The sequence below is a fragment of the Condylura cristata genome, unplaced genomic scaffold (assembly GCF_000260355.1).
Source record: "Condylura cristata isolate star-nosed mole 26May11 unplaced genomic scaffold, ConCri1.0 scaffold00008, whole genome shotgun sequence".
Classification (NCBI taxonomy): Eukaryota; Metazoa; Chordata; class Mammalia; order Eulipotyphla; family Talpidae; genus Condylura; species Condylura cristata.
The window spans coordinates 3,812,428-3,833,664 of NW_004567109.1; the positions used below are offsets into that span (position 1 = coordinate 3,812,428).

At 55.0% G+C, this 21,237-nt stretch overlaps 1 protein-coding gene across 1 annotated transcript; it reads left to right on the forward strand.

The window, feature by feature from the left end:
- The first annotated feature begins 1,114 nt into the window (after positions 1–1,114).
- Positions 1,115–21,012, forward strand: CLCN6 (chloride channel, voltage-sensitive 6). The gene is made up of 18 exons (XM_012722598.1): positions 1,115–1,230; positions 1,962–2,021; positions 6,525–6,590; positions 6,938–7,003; positions 8,860–8,926; positions 11,166–11,272; positions 11,834–11,960; positions 12,786–12,853; positions 13,841–13,899; positions 14,624–14,756; positions 15,186–15,299; positions 15,559–15,725; positions 16,216–16,342; positions 18,461–18,587; positions 18,859–19,012; positions 19,188–19,347; positions 19,430–19,536; positions 20,404–21,012. The coding sequence occupies exons 1-18, from the start codon at positions 1,144–1,146 to the stop codon at positions 20,711–20,713; spliced, it is 2,106 nt and encodes a 701-aa protein (XP_012578052.1). The 5' UTR covers positions 1,115–1,143; the 3' UTR covers positions 20,714–21,012.
- The last annotated feature ends 225 nt before the right edge of the window (positions 21,013–21,237 follow it).

Genomic DNA, 21,237 nt, shown 5'->3' on the forward strand with positions numbered 1-21,237 from the left:
CCCAGAATACCCTGAGTTGTAATTAGGGGGTCACAGGTTTATTTCCTGCCCCTCCCCTGCTCCCTGAGACCAGGGTCCAGTGTCCTGCCTGTGGTATCCCCAGTGCTTGGCATTTGGTAATAACCACCACCACTCACTGCGCCCCAGTGGCTCAGGGAATATATTCCATTATCAAAATAACCCTCTGCCACCCACTCAGGCCCGACTTAATCTGTGCTGAGCACCGAGCAGTGGGAGGACCCGCCGCCCCAGCTCCCTGAAAGGTCCTGATGGGCACCTGTGAGGAGCCCGATGCAGTGGCCATTGGGGACAGCGCTTTTCTCTTCCTTGCCTGGGGCCCGGCAGAAGGCAGGTTTGAGGCTCTGGGGACAGAAAACCGCCTGTGGCGCACCGAGGTCAAAGAACGAGAAAAGGAGTCACAGGATCACAGGGCCCCCGGCGGGGACGGGGCAGGGCCCCCCACGCCCCCCCCAGGCCGGGTCCCGGGTCCCCGGGGACTCTGTCACCCTCCTCTCAGGGCCGCCTTATTCACGGGGCCCCTCCGTCCAGGCTGGGGGCGGAAATGTCTTCGCTTCGGCGTCTGGGGTCTCAGCCACGTGAAAGTTACCCTAGATCCGCGGAGAGCGCGCGAGGGGCCTCCAGCCCCCACACCTAGACGGACCGGTCGCCCCCCATCGCTCCCGCTCACAAGCAAGTCCCGATCGTGGCCCCCGAGTCTCCCCACCAGCGACCCCAAGGGTCGCCATCACTCACCCTCCCGTCCCGCGTGGCTGCGAGTGAGCTCGCGCCCGCGCCCGCCGCCGCAGAGTGGCGGCCGTGGGGGCGCGCGCGGAGGGGCGGGGCGCGCGGGAAGGGGCGGGGCGCAGCATCTGGTTGCTAAGGGGGGCGGGACGAGAGGGCGGAAAACATCCGTACGGCGACCGGAAGCCCCGCCCCAACATGGCCGCGCCCAGAGGTCTGGTTGGAAGCCTTCCCGCGCCGTCATGTGACGCGAGCCCTCGCTCCACCCGTCTGCAACCACTCCCTGTCTTCTTCCCCAAGCTCGAGTGGGCCACGTGACCCTCCCGGGGCCAGTCACGTGAGCGTGAATCCTGAGTGGGAGGGGGTTGGCAGAGGGGTCCGGAGTGGCAGTAAAGGAGAAAGATGGCGGGATGCAGGGGGTCCCTGTGCTGCTGCTGCAGGTGGTGCTGTTGCTGCGGCGAGCGGGAGACCCGCACCCCGGAGGAGCTGGTGAGGAGAGGGTGGAGCCGGGATGGGGATGGGGCAGTTGCTAAGGGACGGCGAGAGGCGTCGCCGGGGGTGGGGCCGGGCCGACTGGGCCTGCAGGTGGCAGCGGGTGGGGCCCTGGGACCGCGGCTTGAGCTCTCCGAGCATCTGCCAGGTTTCACGTGAACAAGTCTGAGGTCTTTTCTCATATCCTCTCCCAGGAATATGAGGAAGAGTCCGCGTCGCCTCTAGTTCATTTCTTCCGTATTTATTGCCATCGGGAGTTTTGAATGAAACAAGTGTTTTCAGGATGAGCTTCTTCACTGGACTTTGTGCTTACGGTGCAGCCGGCTTAGTTTCTGCAGCCCTTTCTCACTCCATCCCTCACCCTTTCTGGGTCACTGACTATCCGCTTCCCCTTGCAAAGCACCCTGGGAAAACTTGAGTTGCAGTGTCCCCAGAGTTGACAGATCTTTTCTGATTTCAAATTCAGCATTGTCGGATGGACAGTTTCACCTCCCTTAAGCTTGCAATGAACAGCTTATCCTGAAGAGAAGAGTGACTGAAAAATCCGTCTGTAATAATGAGCTCAGCTGGAAGACTGTAGAACCCCACCCACATTACTCCCTCTCTGTCCCAGTTTTTGAGTGTGTGTGGTCTTGTCACCATTTGATGATAATGGTTCCAGTTGATTTTTTGCCTCTTTCTGCTTGTAATCATTCAAAGGGTCTTCCTTCTGTGGTTCTGTTTTCTAGACCATCCTTGGAGAGACCCAAGAGGAAGAGGATGAAATCCTTCCAAGAAAAGACTATGAGGTGAGATTCTTAGATGCTGTTTTGAGTCACACAATTAAGGAATGACCTGGTCACTTCGGATCAAAGCATTAGGATTCCCACAGAGAGGCTCTCTGAGCTTCTATCCAGGCACTGAGTGGTAAGAGATAACTTCTCCCTAGGAAAGGCCTTATGTCTCCACACTTTCTTGGGTGTTTGGCACCCAAACCTGGATTGAGTATTTATTTACCATCAGATTATTTTCTTTTACAACTTGTAGAGTTGTGTGTGTGTGCTCAGAGACTTGGCCTCCAGATGATTGCTTGCTGCCCAAGCAGTTTCTCTCTGAAATATTCTTGATCATAATTCTGGATTTCAAATATGGGACTTGTGTATGTGTGTGTGTGTTTAGTAAAAGCAGTGTTGCTAGAAACTTTGCACATGTGTCTTGTTATCATTTGATCGGTTCATGATGACATCTCTGTGATTTTTGAAGTAAAAAAAAGAAAACAAGCTATGGTTGTGATAGAGAATTCTTAAACTATTCACAAGAAGATGCTAGAGAAAAACTCATAACCCCACTCAAAAAGATGACTGTTAACACCTTACTAAATATTCTTTTTTTATACTCACACATGTGCTTTTTCTAATTATCAGAAGTGAGCTCTATTAAATACACTTTTTCCCCCCTACTTGATAACAATTTTTATATTGCTGGATACTTTTTATAATATATTTTTAAAGAGGATTAGGATTTTATTGTGACTTTCCTGTGTGATGAACTACACAGTGGTAGAAATCCTTTCTTGTTCATCCTTAATTGCTTCCTTGGGATTAATGCCAAGATGTAGAATTAATCATATATATTTAATCCGTTTTTTCTTTTAAAAAATTCACTATCCTAGAGCAGTAACATAACCAGACAAGTTTTCTTTCCAGCATTTCATTTGACTTTTGCTGTAAAATTTAGTGAACCCATTATAATTTGTAGAGTAGCATGGACTTTAAAAATAAACTTTTGCTATAGAGAATTTCAAATACTGAAAGAACAGGATAGTGAAATCCCCTGTTTGCATCACACAGCTTCAGCAGTGGCTCCACGCACGCCCAGCCTATATTCATGCTGCCATCCCCCCATATTATTTCAAAGGAAATTCTATACGTCGCATCATTTCACCCATAAATAATTCATCGTGCATCTCTAGAGGATAATGACTTTTAGCATAATACAATACCATTTTCACACCTAAGAACGCAACATTCCTTGTTCGTAATTGAGAGGTTTGCAAGAATTAGTGTAAGACACCTGCCTTGGCCAATTCCTTGTAGTCCCTCAGTGAGTCTGGTGAGATCCTGACTGGATTGTCTGACTCTCCAGAAGCTTTCGTCCTACTCCTGGGAGTTCACCGTGACTTCCCTGCTCCATTACCCTGCTGTTTCCTTCGCGCCTTTCACTAAATTGCACTTGTATCTGTAATGTATTTACTTTTAGCTGTAATGCACATTAGTGTCAGTTTTATGGGTTAATGTTCTTTCACATGAGTCATTAATATTTCTTAATTAACCATCTTCGTATGAGCTTCTGGAGAGCATTCAGTTTTTATAGGAGCAAATTTAGCTAGGCAGTTAATCAGAGAAGTCCGCTCAGATTTTATTTTCATTAAGTGTCCCTAGAAAACCTTCTGTTGAAAGTTTTCTAAAATGCAGTTCTTCTTCCCCCGTAGAAGCTTATGGTACACACTGGGCTCTCTTTTTTTTTCCCCATAAGTTGGGTGTCTTACAAGATGTTAAAATCCCCTTCTTGACTTCCTTTCTCCTCATCAGTGGTCCAGGGCCCTTTCCAGGCCCTAGTGTTTCTGTGCAGCTCGCAGAGAAGGTCCTAGAAGCAGTTTTGAAAAATACTGTGATATTAAGTGAGGACTCACTATATGGCTCTTTGAGCTACTCAGAGGCACCTCTCAAGCGGAGCCCCCTGCTGTCTGTGTGAGCAGTAAGGTGTCCTTCCTGAGCTGCATTTTTTTAATGATCAAATATAGATCATTTTATTTTTTTACGAGCTGCATTTTGACCCCAATTTGACCCACAGCCAGATGCCATTTTCTTATAACCAAGGGCAGCAACCCTGCAGAGCACCAATAAACATTTCATTTGAAAAAAAAAATTTAATAAAGAAAAAGTAGTTCATCCCCACATCCGAGAAAGCAGTATATGCAGCAGAAATAAAAGGAAGCTAGTCATAGTGAAGTCGCAGCAGTATCTAACCTTAAAAACAGATCAGAGACAGCCCTCCCTGGTGGCGCAGTGGGTTAATGCACTGCACTAAGAAGCTTAAGCCACTTCCTCATGAGTTCGATCCCCACCTCCCCTGGAGGAGATCCCCACCTCCCCTGGAGGAGATCCACAGCGCGGCAGATCTCTCCTGACCCGCCCGCTGCTCCCCTCAGCAGTGTACTTCGTCGATCTGCCTGTTCTGCTCCCCACTCTGTCTCTGGTGAATCCTCTCACCCTCCGCATCTCTGGCCTTTACCCCAGTTCTGTATGAATAAATAAATTAAAAAAAAAAAAACCAGATCAGAGAGTCTGTTGGTTCATAGTTCCAATGTCAAAGGTCTTGATTTATTAAAAAACTAATACTAAAGTTTACTAAAAAAAAGAAAAGGGCAAGTTTCTGGCCCTGGACTTGTAAGTGCCCTTTTTTTTTTTTTTTAAAGATTTATTTATTTATTTGTGCATACAGAACTGGGGTACAGGCCAGAGGCTCAGGGGCGGTGAGAGGCTTCACCAGAGACAGAGTAGGGAACAGAACAGGCAGATCGACAAAGTACACTGCTGAGGGGAGCAGCGGGTGGGTCAGGAGAGGTCTGCCGCGCCATGTGGTCACCTCCGGGGCAGGCGGGAATCGAACTCATGCAGAAGCGGCTTTATATTCTCAGTGCTGTGCTTTAACCCGCTGCGCCACCAGGGAGGGCCCGTAAGTGCCCTTTTATCAGCTTTCTTGGGCTATAATTCACTTACCGTACAGCTGACCCCTAAAAGTCTACAGGGCAGTGGGGTTTTTCAGTGTCTCACAGAGCTATCTATCCACCAGCAAGTCGCTTTGAGAACATCTCCCTCATCCCCAAAAGAAACCCTGTGCCCATTAGTGGTCACTGCCCATTCCCCTTGCCCTCACCCCAGCGGCCACTCATCTTTCTGCCTCACTTGATTTGCCGTAGTATGTGTTTCTGTAGCCTTTTAAGTGTTTAAGGAGTCATGGCGCTTTGGACAAAACCATCAAGCAAATAATTAATTGGTCAGTTACTTCTATATCTATCTGATCTGAAGGATATTCGTGTTTTTCAGTATTTTCATTTGTTCCCAGAATGGGATGTCATTTAATTGATTTTTAAAAGTGTGTGTGTCTGTGTGATCACTCCAGATGAGATGAGGCTGGTTTCCCAGCAGAAATGTTTTTTTTTTTTTTTTTTACCAACTGTGGTGTTTTGTTTTATAATTTAAAAAAAAATGGACATGATGTTTGCTGGACAATCCCAAGTAATGCAAAATGACCTTGATTTTGTTTCATCCAAATGGGATAGTGTACTTTCCATTCTGTGTTTAGCTTTATTGCTTTATTCTTAGCTTTTTTGCTCTTTTACTTAATTTTGGTACATTTTCCCCATCTGTCTACAAAGACATGTCCTGTTCGTTTTGCTGCTACATGCACTTGTGATGATTGACTTAGTCACCTAGTGATACTCCAGTGCCCTTGTTAATCAGGAATTTGAATTTGGCGTCATCGTAGAAAGGGAATAAATAGTCATACGTTACACCTGTGTTCACCTGGGAGCGTGGCCCTGGGCCGGCGCCCACCTGCTTCACTAGCTGCCCTGGAAGTAGGAACAGGCTCGGGAAGCGGAGAGCATGAGGCAGGCCATCTTCCTTGTCTCCACACTGCCGCTCCTCCCACACCGTATAGAAGTGAAATCTCCTTTGAACTGTCTCTGAAACGGCTCTGACGCACCTGCAGTGTCCGGGAAGCGCAGTGGCAGGAGCCCTGCTGCAGTCATGGGACGTGCAAGAGCCGGGCTGATGATGTGCTCTTCGAACACAAGCCGGGAGTGGCTTGTTAAAATAGGCTCCAGGTCCGGGTGTCTTGTGACTCACCCCTCTCTCCCAGACGCCAACAAGAAAAGATACTTACAATTAATCGACTCTCTAAGTTAATTTGGCTCCGGCCTGTTGAAGTTTTGGTCACTGAATCAAGTTGGGTAGTAGCACCGAATGCTGAAGCTCTCCTATTCAGCTCTGCTTCGCTGTTTCGTCAGAGACCGGACGTTTAAAAATAGGTAACTGAAAACTGTTGAGGTGTGAGCCTGGAGCAGGGCTGCTGAAATGTTAGGCGTGAGGAGTGCAGAGCGAGGCGCTGCGAGGTCTGAGGGCCAGCGGTGGCTCACTGCGCGCCGCCCGACCGCCGCGCCCCAACCGGGAGGGCCAGCCCCTCCCAGGCGTCGCTCACCCCTCCCCGCTGGGGGTGACCCGCTTGTTCCCATGCCCCTCTTTCAGAGTCTGGACTATGATCGCTGCATCAATGACCCTTACCTGGAAGTTTTGGAGACCATGGATAACAAGGTGAGCCCCTTGTCAATTTCTTACGGTAGAAGAGGTCTTAACACAGCTGTCCTTTCTGTTCTAAATGCTCTGGTAAATGCCCTAGCCCCTTTGGGTCCCTTCATGAGGTGTTGCCATTTGCTCTTCAGACCTTCATCCTGCCAACCTGAGTCCCCACAATCAGGGCAGATGCCCCCACCCTACGAGTCCTTATTCCAGCACCAGAAAGCCCCCACCCTCCCAGAATCTGTGCACTGTACCTGCTGCCCATGCAGAATTTAATCTCGGAACAGCTGACCAAGAGACGTTCCTTTTCTGCTACTGATCTAGCCTGTCACAAACTGAGCCACTCTTTCCTGTGTACACAGAAAGGCCGAAGGTATGAGGCAGTGAAGTGGATGATGGTGTTTGCCATTGGCGTCTGCACTGGCCTGGTGAGCAGGCGGGGCCTGGGGGAGAAGGGGAGGGGTCAGAGGGCGCGTTCTGGCCGGGCCAGTGATGGCCGGGCCTGCAAGTTGTTTCTTGCTACAACAGAGACGCTTTCCTTTTTCCCTTTTGTCTTTTCAAATTTATAAGCTGGACACTGTTTCTCATATTTGTGCTTTTGCTTTGTGAAATGAAAGTAAGCCATGCAATCATTTGCTCTACAAGCACTCGGCGCCTGGGGCCAGACCGGTCTTCCAGGCTGTCTGGGGTGATCCTCCCAGGTGGGCGGTGTACTGGGAGAGCGCCCAGGCATCCCTCTGAGGGGAAAAGCGAAATCGTGGGAGCACAGCCATGAACGTGCCCTTTCTTTTAGCATAGCAGGCCCGCTGACAGGACGCTGTTGCTCTCAGGACCGTATTGTGCTGGCCTGGGCCGCCTCCCTGGGCAGTGCTCGTTTATCTAACAGTAGAGCTGGCCAGTGTGGGTAGAGCCTAACTGCACAGGGTCCGGGCCTTCACGAATGAATCACAAACAAGAAGATACCAGGCAGCGTTGGCGAGGTTAGCAGCACGGGCTCTGGACCATCTGGCTTGCCTCGGATTGGCCTGGAGGCCGGAAGGTTATGAGCAGGCCACCAGGAGGCCTGATGCTCCACCAGTATGGCATCAGAGTAGGGGACTCCTCAGCCCATGTGGGTGCAGAAAAGCCCTCGCCTAGGTGGCTGAGGCACTTCTTACTCCTCACGGACCTGGAGTCTGGGAAGGGCGAGGTCAAGGTGCCAACAGTTTTCACGTCTGGTACAGCCCAATTCCTGGTTCACGGCCGGCTGTCTCGGCACTGCCCTCGTGTGGCCAAGGGAAAGGGGATCCCTGGGGTCTCTTTGATAGGACACTAGTTCCCAGGCGTAAGTTCTTGCCCTCGTCATCTATCGAATCGCCCACCAAAGGCCCCCACCTTTTTTTTTTTTTTTTTTTAAAGATTTATTTATTCATACAGAACTGGGGTACAGGCCAGAGGCTCAGGGGCGGTGAGAGGCTTCACCAGAGACAGAGTGGGGAGCAGAACAGGCAGATCGACGAAGTACACTGCTGAGGGAAGCAGCGGGCGGGCTAGGAGAGGTCTGGCCCGCCATGTGGTCTCCTCCGGGGCAGGCAGCAAGCGAACACAAAAGGAAGAAGATACAGCTTCTCAATGCAGCCCTTCAACCCGCTGCGCCACCAGGGAGGGCCGGCCCCCACCTTTTAATGCCACCACAGTGGGGGTTAGAATTTCATCATGTTAATCTTGAGGGAGCACAGGCAGTCAGTCTGACCTGGGGCTATGTTTTCTTAAGCATTTTCCTGGACTGATCCCAAGTCCAATACTATGAGATGTGGCTTAGAAGTATCATTGAGGCGTCTTAACAGGCTCAAGAACCAAGCACGATTTTTCTTCACATCGCTCGTCACATTTTCACTGTAGGAAATTCAGAGTCAGGGACATCTTACTAAAGACCATTCAGGACGCCTCTTCAGTAGCGTTCAGTGCCTGCCCTTACGGGGAACTTGGGTTACTTGTCGTGCTGAAATGTCAGTATTGTCCTGCTGTGCCTCTGAATCCCTGTAACAGATTCAGTGTTAGCATCCAATCTTTGTCTCCCTGCTGCTGTCCTGCCAGGCTCCTCCCGACTGCCATTTGTGGCTGCTGGCCACTTGGTCTGGCCCTCGAGCTGCAGAAAAGCGGGCCTGCCTTCCTGAGGCAGCACCAGCTCCTCTTGCTGCTGGTTCTCTCACCCTTTGATCTGCTGCCACTTGTGGGAAGCCTGTCGCTAGTCGTCAGCATGGGGGTGGGCTTGGGGGTCGTGATGCTCGCTTGCTCTTCACAGGTGGGTCTCTTTGTGGACTTCTTTGTGCGCCTCTTCACGCAGCTCAAGTTTGGAGTGGTGCAAGCCTGTATCCTTTGCTCAGCCCTCGGTGTCGCTGGATGTCAGCAGTCGTTGACTTTGCTTTCTTACCCAGAAAAGAGTTTAACATTTTTAAAAGATTTTATTTATTTATTTTTTGTGTAGAAGAACTGGAGTGTAGACTAGAGGCGAGGTCGGGGGGTGAGAGGATTCACAGAGACAGAGTGGGGAGCAGAACAAGCCAATTTTCTGAATCCATTGCTAAGGGAGCAGCGGGGAGACAGGAGGGGTCTGCTGCAGTCTGTGGGTCACTCCCTGGCCGGGGCCCAACTAGGCTGTAGCGGTGATAGCGCCGAGCCTTATCCCTAGGCCACCAGGGCAGCCCACTAAGAGTTTAAATTAGATGTCATCTTTGAAGAGCTGTGTATTAGCCATTGGGCTTTAGGTTTTTAATCACCATAAGGGCACCAAAGGACACTAGAGAGCGTCTCAGGTTCACAGTTAGCAAGACACAAATGCCACAAAGATGCCTGTTTGCCTCACCAGCCTGTAAATTCAGTGCAGGACCCATCAAAGGTCTGGTAGGTTATTTTGTGGAATTTGAACATTCTCTTCCTAAATTCATGTGGAAGAATCAAGGGTTAAATGAAGTCAGGACAGATTTGAACCCCAGGCAGGGAACCTGCCCTCTTAGATATCAAGATGTCCATGATTTAAGATCTGGTAATTGGAACTGTCAGATTGGTGCAGTTCAACCAATGGAAAAAACAGAGAAGCAGAAACTGGCCCACGGGTGTATAGAAGTGTGGTGAATTGCAGCATGAGGGGTAGAAGTCAGCAAGGAAGCAATGGAATGTAAGATGCTGGACGTTGACTTTATATATATATATATATGGAAAAATACCTTACTTATATACATATTATAATTAAATCCTGGGTGGGGTCAAAATGCAAATAGGCAAAATTATACTTGAGACCACATGATATTAAACATAAGGAATCATTTCTTACAAATCCAGAGGCATGAAGTAAAAGGGTAAAGACTGATGAATCTGACTACATTAAATATTCTTATTCAGAAAACCAAAACCCACAAAGAACAATAGAACACCACAAACCAAATGAGCACAGCCTGAGAGAGGTTATTCACTGTACATTGAAGAGCCAAATAATTAGAATCCAGAATAAAGAAAAGAACTGTAACCCTATAGGAAATGGCCCAACTACCCAGGTACCCTTCAACAGATGAATAGAGAAGCCATATATCTGATGGAATATTACACAGCTCTGAAGAAAGATGAAATGTTGGCATTTGGCACAAAATGGATGAACCTTGTGGTGATTTTGTTGAATGAAATCAGTCAAAACATAAAAGACAGATTTCAGAGGTTTCCCCATCTGAATACCAGTACTTAAGAAACAGTTACACACAGCAATAGAAAAAATTAAAATGCTAACCTAGCAAAAAAAAAGAAGATAATGGTTATCAAGGAGGTAGGAGAAAAGGTGGAGGGAATAGAGGATGGAGGCAGATGGGGTAGGGACATGGGTGGTTTGTTGGGGGATTTTAAAAAAGTAAAAATAGAGCCCAGTGGGAAGGGACCCCAACAGCCTAGAGCAACCTGGACAGAGGGCAGTGTCCGGAAGGACCACAGTCAGCGCAGGTCAGCGGTGTCTCTCCGAGGAGGGAGAAGAGAAACATGAAGGTGGTTGTTCTTTAATGGCATTTAAGGTTTTACTTTTTAAAGCATCTGGAAAAAAGATGACGTAGTGTTGAGTTGGGTGAGACTGGACCTATGAGGTGTGGGTGCTACTTTGGATTTTTAAGATTTGAAATCGTTCATTTAAAAAGGGCACCTGGTGCTGCAGTGCAGACAGTGAAGACATCACAGTGTTTTAAAAAAAAAAAAAAAAGATTGATTTATTTCCGCATTCAAAAAGTGGGATATAGGCCAGAAGTATGGGGGGCAGGGGGAGGATTCCCCAGAGACAGAGCGGGGAGCAGAACAGGCAGATGGACTGAAATACACTGCTGAGGGGAGCAGCAGAGAGACAGGAGGGGTCTGCTGTGTCCTGAGGGTCACTCCCTGGCCGGAGATCAAACTCAGGCTGCAGTGGCTGCAGACAGCTTCACAGTGCTGTGCTTTAACCTGTTGTGTCGCCAGGGAGGGCCCAATTGCGGCAGCTTTTTAAAAATGTATGTATGGCAGACAGGAAGGTGTGCAGTGAACAGGCAGCACCCTCCGTTCCCCACCACAGCAGGAAGGCCCTTAACCCCTTCTCCGCAGCCGTGGAAGAATGTAGCCAGAAAGGCTGCCTCGCCCTCTCCCTGCTTGAACTCCTGGGTTTCAACTTGACCTTTGTCTTCCTGGCCAGCCTTCTGGTCCTCATTGAGGTGAGGGGGGCATGGCCTTTTTCCTACGACATTTTGGGTGCTGGCACTCGGGTTCACCATCTCCATTTCTGGGATGTCAGAAATGGGTTCAGGCCTCAAACACAGGTGCCTGCAGAAAGTGGCCTCTTGTTCACTTAGAGATGTTTCTGCAAGTGAAGTTTCAGCCCCTGGTGAGGTTGAAGAGGAAAGATCTCGATTAGGAGGGGACTTCAAGACCTCAGCCGCACATTTGAATTGCCGGCGGCCTTTAAACAACCACGGGTACCCGGGCCGCCCTCTAACAAGTGAGCTCTGAGTCTCCAGATGTGGGGGGCCTGCATTCATTGTTAAGAGGCTCCCTAGCAAGGCTGAGTCTTTGGGACCATGTTAGGCAGGCAGTCTTCCTGTCCCCTACAAGTCAGCAACCTAGGGGGGCCAGCAACTTCCTTTGAACAGACCCAACAAGTGAGGCTGATGCAGCTAATGAAGAGACTCCATTGTCCTCTGGACGGTGAGAGTGTTGTGAGTAGGCTCTAGAACCCATGGGTTGTGATTTGTGGGTGCTCGTCCTCTCCCCGTCAGCCCGTGGCCGCGGGTTCCGGGATCCCCGAGATCAAGTGCTACCTGAACGGAGTGAAGGTGCCGGGTATTGTCCGCCTCCGGACCCTGCTGTGCAAAGCCTTTGGGGTGCTGTTCAGCGTGGCTGGAGGTAAGGAGGCATCTGTCTCTGCACCCCCTGTGTAGGGGCGGAGATGCCGGAATCGTGTGTGTGAACAGGTTGGGGTTTGCAGGGCCCTCAGGGGAGTCTCGGCACTTTGCATCAATGAGCCACTGTCACTGCAGACGCTGCAGGAGGCGCCCACCCACGTGCCCAGCTCGGAAGAAGAGTGCCCTCCTGTCGGTTCGGGTGCTGACTGTCAGCTGTCAGCACGCCTCTTGTAGAACCAGCCAGATAGTGTTCTGGGTGCTGTGGGCCAAGAGGCAAAATAGGATCCGTGGGAGATACTTAAACTTACAACTCTGGTTGTACAAAAAAGGCACAGGGGCTTTCGTTGGTTAGCCCAAAGAGTGCTTTGTCTCTTGTGCACGACTTTTTTTTTTTTTTAAGATTTATTTATGCATGCATGCATGAAAGAACTGAGGTACAGGTCAGAGGTTTGGGGTGGGGGGTGAGAGGCTTCACCAGAGACAGAGTGGGGAGCAGAACAGGCAGATGGACAAAATGTACTGCTGAGGGGGGCAGCGGGCGGGTCAGGAGAGGTCTGCCGCTCCCTGCGGGTCACTCCCTGGCTGGGGATGGAACTCGTGCTGCAGGGGCTGCGGACAGCTTCAGAGTGCTGCGCTTTAACCTCTTGCACCACCAAGGTGGCCCTTGTGACAGGGCTTTAAACAGAGCTTACTTGATGGGATTTGGCTCGCTTTCTCCCTTACAAAGTGATAGGATCATCTCGGTTTTATAGCCTGCAGGAGAAAAGTCTCCTGATATAGAGGCCGTTCTGTGCTGACCGCTGTTCTCCCTCTTCACCTCTCTCAGGGCTCTTTGTGGGGAAGGAAGGCCCCATGGTCCACAGTGGTGCGGTGGTGGGAGCTGGCCTGCCTCAGGTGAGGGCTGGTGGGCCGGGAGGGGGTGTCCCTCGGGGCGGCCCCCGGGCTGGGCAGGCCTGTGCTGGAGTTTGGAAAAATCCATTAGGAGCTCCGTGCTGGGGAGTCTGATGTCGGTGGGCGCTGAGGACACTGCCGTCTGCCTCCTGGGGGGTTTGCCTCAGGGAGGACAGGCCACAGGTACCTCCGAGCTCAAACAAGGCCCTGCTGTGCCCCAAGAGGGAAACGCGACATAACATAACGACTGTGTGTTTAGATGAAAGTCACCTGGGGCTCCCCAGCCACTCTGAGCATCCCATATCGCCCGAGAGCTGCCCCGCCCCAGGAGGCCACAGGAAGGCCGGGGAGGGCGTACACAGGCATCACGTGGGTGCGCCCCTGCCCCCCCTTCTTTGAACCGAAACACTCAAGAGGCTCCTTGTCATGAGGCTCCTTGTCATCCTCCTCCTCGCTCCCAGATGCTCCCAGACGAGGAGACAGGCTCCCGAGGAGCAGGGGCCTGCCCAGGGCCGCGGCACTCCCACCCCGTTCTCAGCGCCCCGCGGCCCTCGGCAGTCGGGCGAGGCGCGAGGGCCTCTCTCCCCAGAGCCCCGTCTTTCAGCTCGTGCTGCTGCCGCCTCCCAGAGGAGAGCCAGAGCCCCGAGGAGGCAGAGCCAGGCCTGGGCAGCGAGGGGCTTTGCCACGCTTGCAAGGTCCCTCTCTGGGCCCCTTTCCCGGCTGACCCCTTCAGTTTCGCCCAGGCCCCGGGTGGCGCTTTCCCCTTCAACTGTCACTTGCCGAAGACCCCAGAAAGGTGGGGTGGGAAAGAAGGCCCTCCCGCCCCGTCCCATCCCGCCCTGCCCCGTCCCGTCCGTGGTAACTTCTTTACTCCCCACTTGCGGCTCTGGACTCGCCCTCTGGGCCCTCCGGCCCTTCTGTCGGGTGCTCAGGCCACCCCGCCCGGGCTGCAGGTTCCTGAGCCCCCGTCTTTGTCTTCCCCCGTTTCAGTGCCAGAGCCTCTCCTTACGCAAGATCCAGCTGAACTTCCCCTATTTCCGAAGCGACAGGTATGGGAAAGTCAGGACCTGGGTGTATTCGGAAGCTGGCCGCTGACTGCCGCTCTGTGCTGTGTGGGCCGTGGCCAGCTCAGGTGGCCTCACTGGCGGCCTCGCGGGGAGCCCCATGCCGGAAGGGGGGCTTTGGCTTATCCTGAACACAAGCACAGCCTGTTCTGTTGGGACACGAGGCCTAGACCCTTGCAGACGACGAGAAGACGGTCCGACTGAGAACAGCCGAGCAGTCGCGTTCTGGCCTTAGCAAGAGTGTTTTGTTCCCCAAGTGCTTCGCTCTGCCGCCGCCTTTCAGGGCTGGCGGGGCGCTTCTCTCTGGAATTCCTCACCAGCGGGCCGTGTGCGGCCCTGACCTACACTGGTTAGGCCGACTCGGCACACACAGGTCCCGGCTGCAGCCCTCCCAGCCGAGCCGGCGATTCTGAGAAGGGCTGGGGAGAACGTGTCTCCAAGGGCCGCCGGCCTCGCCCACCCGCCCGCGAGGCGGTGCCGGGGCCCCTCGCTCGCTCTGTCTCAGACCTCGGGGAGCCCCTCCGCCTGGGGAGGGCTGTGGCTGGCGAGCTCTGTGTGCCCCGGGTCTGCCTGACCAGCGCTACCTGCCTTGGTCTGCCCGACTTGGCAGGGCTTGAGGGGAAGGTGGGGGAGCGAGGCGGTGAGAAGCGGCCTCTCGCACCCCAGGGCTCGGTCATGGCTCAGCCAGCTCTTTCTCTTCCCTCCTCAGAGACAAGCGGGACTTTGTATCGGCAGGGGCAGCTGCCGGCGTCGCCGCGGCTTTCGGGGCTCCCATCGGGGGTACCTTGTTCAGCCTGGAGGAGGGCTCGTCGTTCTGGAACCAAGGGCTGACGTGGAAAGCGGTGAGGAGGAGCCGCATGAGCAGCCGCGGCTTAGCCGCGCCCCGTAATTCTCGGGCGCCCTAGAGAATCTGGGGTAATCTCCAAACTGCAGACTCCCCGCGTTCCCGTCCTCCCCACCCCCAAGCTGCTGTGGAGGAATCACCGACAGGAAGCCCTGAAACTGGCCGCGGTGTCAGGCAAAGTGGGGACTCGGCCCCCGGGTCCCGCCCAGAGCCGGGTGCGCCCTCGGGCGCTTCCTTGCCCCTTCAGCCCAGGATCGGGCCCACAGGGCGCTGCTGGAATGGAAACGTCTGGTAGCCTGGCTCGTGCCAGGTCTGGCCCACTTGGGGGGTGGCCCCGGGCCCAGCCTTAGGCCAGCCTCCAGCGGTAGGCTCTGCTCGGGAGAAGCGGCCGTGTGCGACTGAGCGCCTGTCTGTCGCCCGCCCCCAGCTCTTTTGCGCCATGTCTGCCACCTTCACCCTCAACTTCTTTCGTTCTGGGATTCAGCTTGGAAGTTGGGGTTCCTTCCAGCTCCCTGGATTGCTGAACTTCGGCGAGTTTAAGGTATGTTCTGTCCTTTCCCCCCCGGATTTCTTAACTTGACCCGCGCAAGTTGCTCTAAACTTCAGTGCCTAGAGAAGTGGTGAGCAGGGTAGGTGTGGCGGCCGCGGGCGTCGGCCAGTCCGCCCTCCGGCCCCTGTGCCTGCCCACGCCTGGCCCGGGGGCCCAGCACCGCCCCCTGGCGTTCGCCCTGCCTCCGCCTCTGTCCATCTGGTCTCATGGGCTCTGGTTTTCTCTCTCCCTCCCTTGCCCCTTCTCTCAGTGCTCTGACTCTGATAAAAAATGTCATCTCTGGACAGCTATGGATTTGGGTTTCTTCATCGTGATGGGGGTCATTGGGGGCCTCCTGGGAGCCACATTCAACTGCCTGAACAAGAGGCTTGCAAAGTACCGTATGCGAAACGTGCACCCGAAGCCTAAGCTCGTCAGGTACCTGTGCAGTGCCCCAGCCGCCGAGGCTCCCTCCGCTCCGAGGGACCGGCCACCTCGCCCCCGGAGGCCGTGTGGGAGCGGACCCTGCTCCCCCCACCAGTGCCTCGTGTCTGGGGCTAGAACGCAGACGGGCTTCTCGCCCTGCTCTCGGACAGGCCCAAAGGCCAAGTCTGAGCCACACTGACAGCAGTGCTCGGCTGACTCGCAGCCGCCCTTGACCTGACCGTGACAGAAGGGTCCAGGAGACTGGCCCCAGGCACCTGACGTGGAAGGCTACTTTGTTCTTGGCAAGAGGAGGCGGGTGTGCAGCCGTCATATTGGCCCAGCTGTCCACGCTCTAGAGGCCCCAGGTGGCTGTCCAGTCACACCTGTGCAGCTGCACTGCATGCAGGGGCTGCTGGGCCTGCTTGGGGCAGTGAGGGACGGGCAGGCTGGATGGTCACTGAGTTCCATCTCTGCATGGCCAATAGCGACACTTTGCTTCCAGAGTCCTGGAGAGCCTCCTGGTGTCCCTGGTCACCACCGTGGTGGTGTTTGTGGCCTCCATGGTGTTGGGAGAATGCCGGCCGATGTCGTCTTCGAGTCAGCTGGGTAATGGCTCACTCCAGCTCCAGGTAACCCCAGTGCGCCCGCGCCCTCTGTCCTACCCCTGCGAGGAACAATCCAGAAATGGGTGCCTGTGTTTAGAACTAACAGCCACTGGGGTCGTCGCTTCACACGCTGGATCAGGTGGCTAAGAGAGGGGGGTAGTGGTCGCCTTTACCCCGGAGAGGACATGCACATTCCCATCTGGGGAGCCATCCGGCCCACAGAACATGCACACACACCCCTAGTTGAAAACGGAAGCTTAGGAAGCTGAGTTCACCTCTTCCAGCCCCTGTTGACTCTCTGCCTCTCCCTGAAATGCCCACCGGCCTCCTCCACGTGACTGGGGGGAAGGCATGCCTCCTTGGTGGCTCTTCCCAGCATCCTTTGGTTCTCACTTGGCAGTTTGGTGTTTTTCCAGAATCTTCGCTGAGTAGACCCTGTGGGTCTGTGAGCTGGCCACGGGCAGACAGTGTGTGGTGGCGTTCCCCAGGGCAGAGGCTGGAGTGCGCTCTTTGTGCCCTGTCTTCTCCTGGCGCCTGAGTACCCCAAGGCCCTCAGTGCCCCTAGGAACGGCCTGTGAACAGCTGGAATGTAGGAGGCTGGTCAGCCACATTTGGCCTTGGCAACTGCCTGTTCTCTGTTCCTAGGCTAAGAATGACTGATATTTTTAAAGCGTTAGAATAAAAACAGCAGTAGAATATGCCAGAATTGCATGTGGCCTACAAAGTCTGCAATATATATTTACTGTCTGGCTCTTTACAGAAAAAAATGTTGCTGGCTACTCCCTAGGCTGCTTCATTCTGAGACCTGTCGCTTCCAAAGTGCTCCCAGGAACACTGACGTGGGACTCAGAGCCAAGCAGATGGAAAGGAATCCTGGGGTCAGATGGGTTGACCAGAACTCAGTAAATCTCACCGCTAGAGGACATGCCGGGACTGTCCGCGCCTGTCAGTGTTAGGACGTTTGGGGTGTCTGCTGTATGCCAGGTGTCCTGAGTGCTTGGCATCTGTGGTCTCATATACTCTCCACCACCGCCGTGTTGGCCAGGGGTAGTGTTCTCCCCATTTTACACATGAGGACTTGCCAAGATCACTCAGCCAGTGACTGGTAGCTCAGAGTAGGTTTTATTCCTGCTTGACAAGAAAACTAAAGTGTCACAAAATCAAAGTCTTTCCCAGGCTCATTCGAGAGCAGCAGAGTGAGAGCCAAAAGTACCTGATGTCAGCCTGTTCTTTGTTTCAGCAGATGCCCTGGCTTCCAGCAGGTGCTCGAAGCTTTTCGGTGCACTTGCCGGGAAAGAGTCCTCCTCTCTCCAGAGAGCCTATGGGACTGGCATCCCTCCAGGCATTTCTGGAAACAGCGCCTGCCCGTGGTGATGAACGAGGGATGGCCTCAGCTTCACCCACTCACTGTTCTGTGCACTTTCTCCTTTGCCAGCTTCCCCCTGCCAGGTTCTGCCAATAGGGGCACTGCCCTCTTCCCTAGAGCAGCCTTAGTCTGCCCTTCTCCCAGCCGGGTTCACCTGATGGAATTATACAAACTGGCACCTGTTCTCATTACAGTGTCCATATGAGGGCATCTTCGGGTGTCATCAGTAGAACTGAATGCAGGAAAATCTGTGTCTTAGGAATTTTTAAAGCCATTCCACGTGCATGCCCGGCGACGGGTCTGGAGGGCGTGCCCCGTGCTGTGTGGGCGGGGAGGCGGGGGCCGTCCCTCTGCAGAGGCTCTCGCCCTCGAGGGAGCCAGGCGGCCAGAGTCCACCTGTCCACAGTAGAGAGAGTAGGAGTGAAGTGTGGAGCGTCAGTCTCCTTTTTCCCACTGTAGATGTTATTCAGCCAGATGGGGCTGGGGGGTGGGGGCAGCCGGGGTCACAACGTCTGCATCCTGCATCCGCCCTGAGGACGCAGAACCAAGTCCAGGGACCTTTCACCACGCGTGTGCTGGGCGCGACCCTCCTGATTCTTTCATCCTCAAATGCAGAGCCTGCAGCACGGCGGGCTGGTCTTGCCTCTGGGTCCTCTTTCGCCACCTGTTTAGTTTTCAAGCGTAACTTGCCAGCCAGACCTCACCTCGCCGAGACACTGCTGCAGACTCAGGCCCGGCTGGGTGCCCCGTGCGACTCCTAACTTCCTGCTTCTCAGGTCTCACCCGAAGACGTGAATTCAAGTGTCAAGACCTATTTTTGCCCCAATGAGACCTACAATGACATGGCCACGCTCTTCTTCAACCCCCAGGAGTCTGCCATCCTTCAGCTTTTCCACCAGGATGGTGAGTATCTGTCCGGCCAGCTCGCCGGGTGTGAGTGGCCCCGTCCCCACTCCACCCCGAGCCAAAGCGGAGCTTGGCTTCTGCGCGCCAGTCTCGGTGAGGTTAGGGCTCCCGCCAGCGTCCAGGTGAGCTGGCCTGGAGGGCCCGGCAGCCGCCGAGGGGGCCGGGGGACGGGCCGGGCCTCCTGTGGAGGCTGGTGGAGCCCGAGAGAAGCTTCTGGAGGAAGGAGGAAGGCTGCTTTGCTGGGACTCAGCTGGCCCTCGCCTCGCAGGTACCTTCAGCCCCCTCACTCTGGCCTTGTTCTTCGTCCTCTACTTCTTGCTCGCGTGCTGGACGTACGGCCTCTCTGTCCCCAGCGGCCTCTTTGTGCCGTCTCTGCTGTGTGGAGCGGCTTTTGGGCGCCTGGTCGCCAGTGTCCTCAAGAGGTACCGTGAGCAAGGGTGTGCGTGCCCCCACCCCAGTGCGCGGTCCGCGCCCCCCGACATGCCCCCACCCCAGTGCGCGGTCCGCGCCCCCCGACTTGTTCCCATACCAGTGCGCGGTCCGCGCCCCCCAGCAGTGGGATTTGAGCCGCCCCGCCCTCATTTCTCTTCCCACCAGCTACATCGGGTTGGGCCACATCTATTCGGGGACCTTCGCCCTGATCGGTGCCGCGGCCTTCCTGGGCGGGGCCGTCCGGATGACCATCAGCCTCACGGTCATCCTGGTCGAGTCCACCAACGAGATCACGTACGGGCTGCCCATCATGATCACCCTGATGGTGAGCGCCACTTCCGTCGCCTCGGGCCTGGGGCCGAGGTCACCCGCCGCAGCGTGACCTCGAGCCCTGGCTTGTGTTTCAGGTGGCCAAGTGGACGGGGGACCTCTTCAACAAGGGCATCTACGACATCCACGTGGGCCTGCGAGGCGTGCCGCTTCTGGAGTGGGAGACCGACGTGGAGATGGACAAGTGAGCTGTGCCAGTGTCGCACCGTTTCGCGTTTGGGGCTCTGGGGCCGGGGCTGTGGGTGTGCGGGTGGGCATGGGAATTCCGGTTCCTGGGTGGAGAAGGTGAGTGGTGAATAGCAACAGGGACGTTCTCCAGACAGCGCAGGTTTGAGGGTGCTGCAGAGCCCAGGGGGCTGGGCACTCGGGCAGGGTGGGGGCAGAGGAGGGCGGGCTGCTCGGCGGTTTGGTTCGGCTCCTGTAGCATTCTGGTTAATCTGAAGAGAAGCTTCTAGATGCAGCCTGCGTGTGGTTGAGTGTTTAAGCCAAGCCTCGTGTGTACCCCATGACGTGTCTGGTCAGCAGCAGTGATGGCAGCATCACCAAACGCTCCCCAGCCCGAAAGCAGTGTAGGCTGCCGTGTCTGGGGTTCCCACCAGCTGTGGGCAGCAGGCTTTCCAGAAGGGTCTGGTGCGTAGACCTGCCTCTGCCCGCCGCGAGGCCCCCAGACCCCCACTGATGCCCATTCAGTCCTGATCACCTGTGAGTGCGTGAGCACGCTGGCTTGATCTGTGGGGCCCCACGGTCTAAAGGAGTCCCCAGATGTTTCCTACAAATCTCTGTGATTCAGTGAGCAGCACAGTGGTGAGGTGTGGCACGTGCCAAGGCGAGCTGATGGGGGGGCCGATCCTGCAGGGGTCGGTAGTGAGGGACACGCATGTGGACTGAGGGGTCACGCCCCAGCAGTGTGGCAGCCCAGGGGAGGGAACTCCCAGCCCGGAACCGCCTGGGCTGAGGGGGTGGACGTGCCAAGGACTGCGGGGTGTGTGTAAGGAGCGCAAGAGATGGTTCAGAAGAGGGGCTCTCTGCTGAGACTGGCGCCCCCCACTAGACTGAGAGCCAGCGACATCATGGAGCCCAACCTGACCTACGTGTACCCGCACACCCGCATCCAGTCCCTGGTCAGCATCCTGCGCACCACGGTCCACCACGCCTTCCCCGTGGTCACCGAGAACCGCGGCAATGAGAAGGACTTCATGAAGGGCAACCAGCTCATCAGCAACAACATCCGGTTCAAGGTGAGCAGAGCGGCCTGGGTGAGGGCGGACGGGCGGCCAGTGGCTCTTCGCTACTTGCGGGCGCTGGCGCTCGCCGCTCCCCCTAGGGCGGCCGTTGGCTCCTGCGGGGCATCGCCCCACTGAGCACACGTGAGGCGGTGAGCTCAGGCTTGACAGCCAGCGTGGCCGCTGCTGGCCGTCGGGGTGCGTGCCCAGCCTCCCTGCAGCCACGTGTGGTCAGGCCGCCGGCAGGGCCAGCTGTATCGCGAGGGCTGTCTGGAGTTGCCAGTGGCTAAGACAGACTTCGGCCTACTGAGAAAGAAGGTGAATCAGTCCGCGGCCACGGACTGGCAGGAAGCCGAGGCGCTGGCACGATGCCCTGGCAGGCGGGCGGCTTCCGGTGGCCCCGAAGGGACATCCAGGCAGAGGCAACCCTTTTGCTTCCCTGGAGCCACACGCCCAGCCCTTGGCTTTGGGGTGGGGGTTGCCATCCCACCAGACCCAAGGGGAAGGGGGTCTGTACCCCACTGGAGAATTGGGGCGCTGTTCCCCCATTCAAGGAGAAGGGGTGCTGGGCCAGCAAAAACCACTGGGCCTGGGGCTCCGGAGCCTCTTGGCCCCAAGCCCTGAGCCTGCCGCTCCTGCGCCCGGGGCTCGTGCCTCGCGCC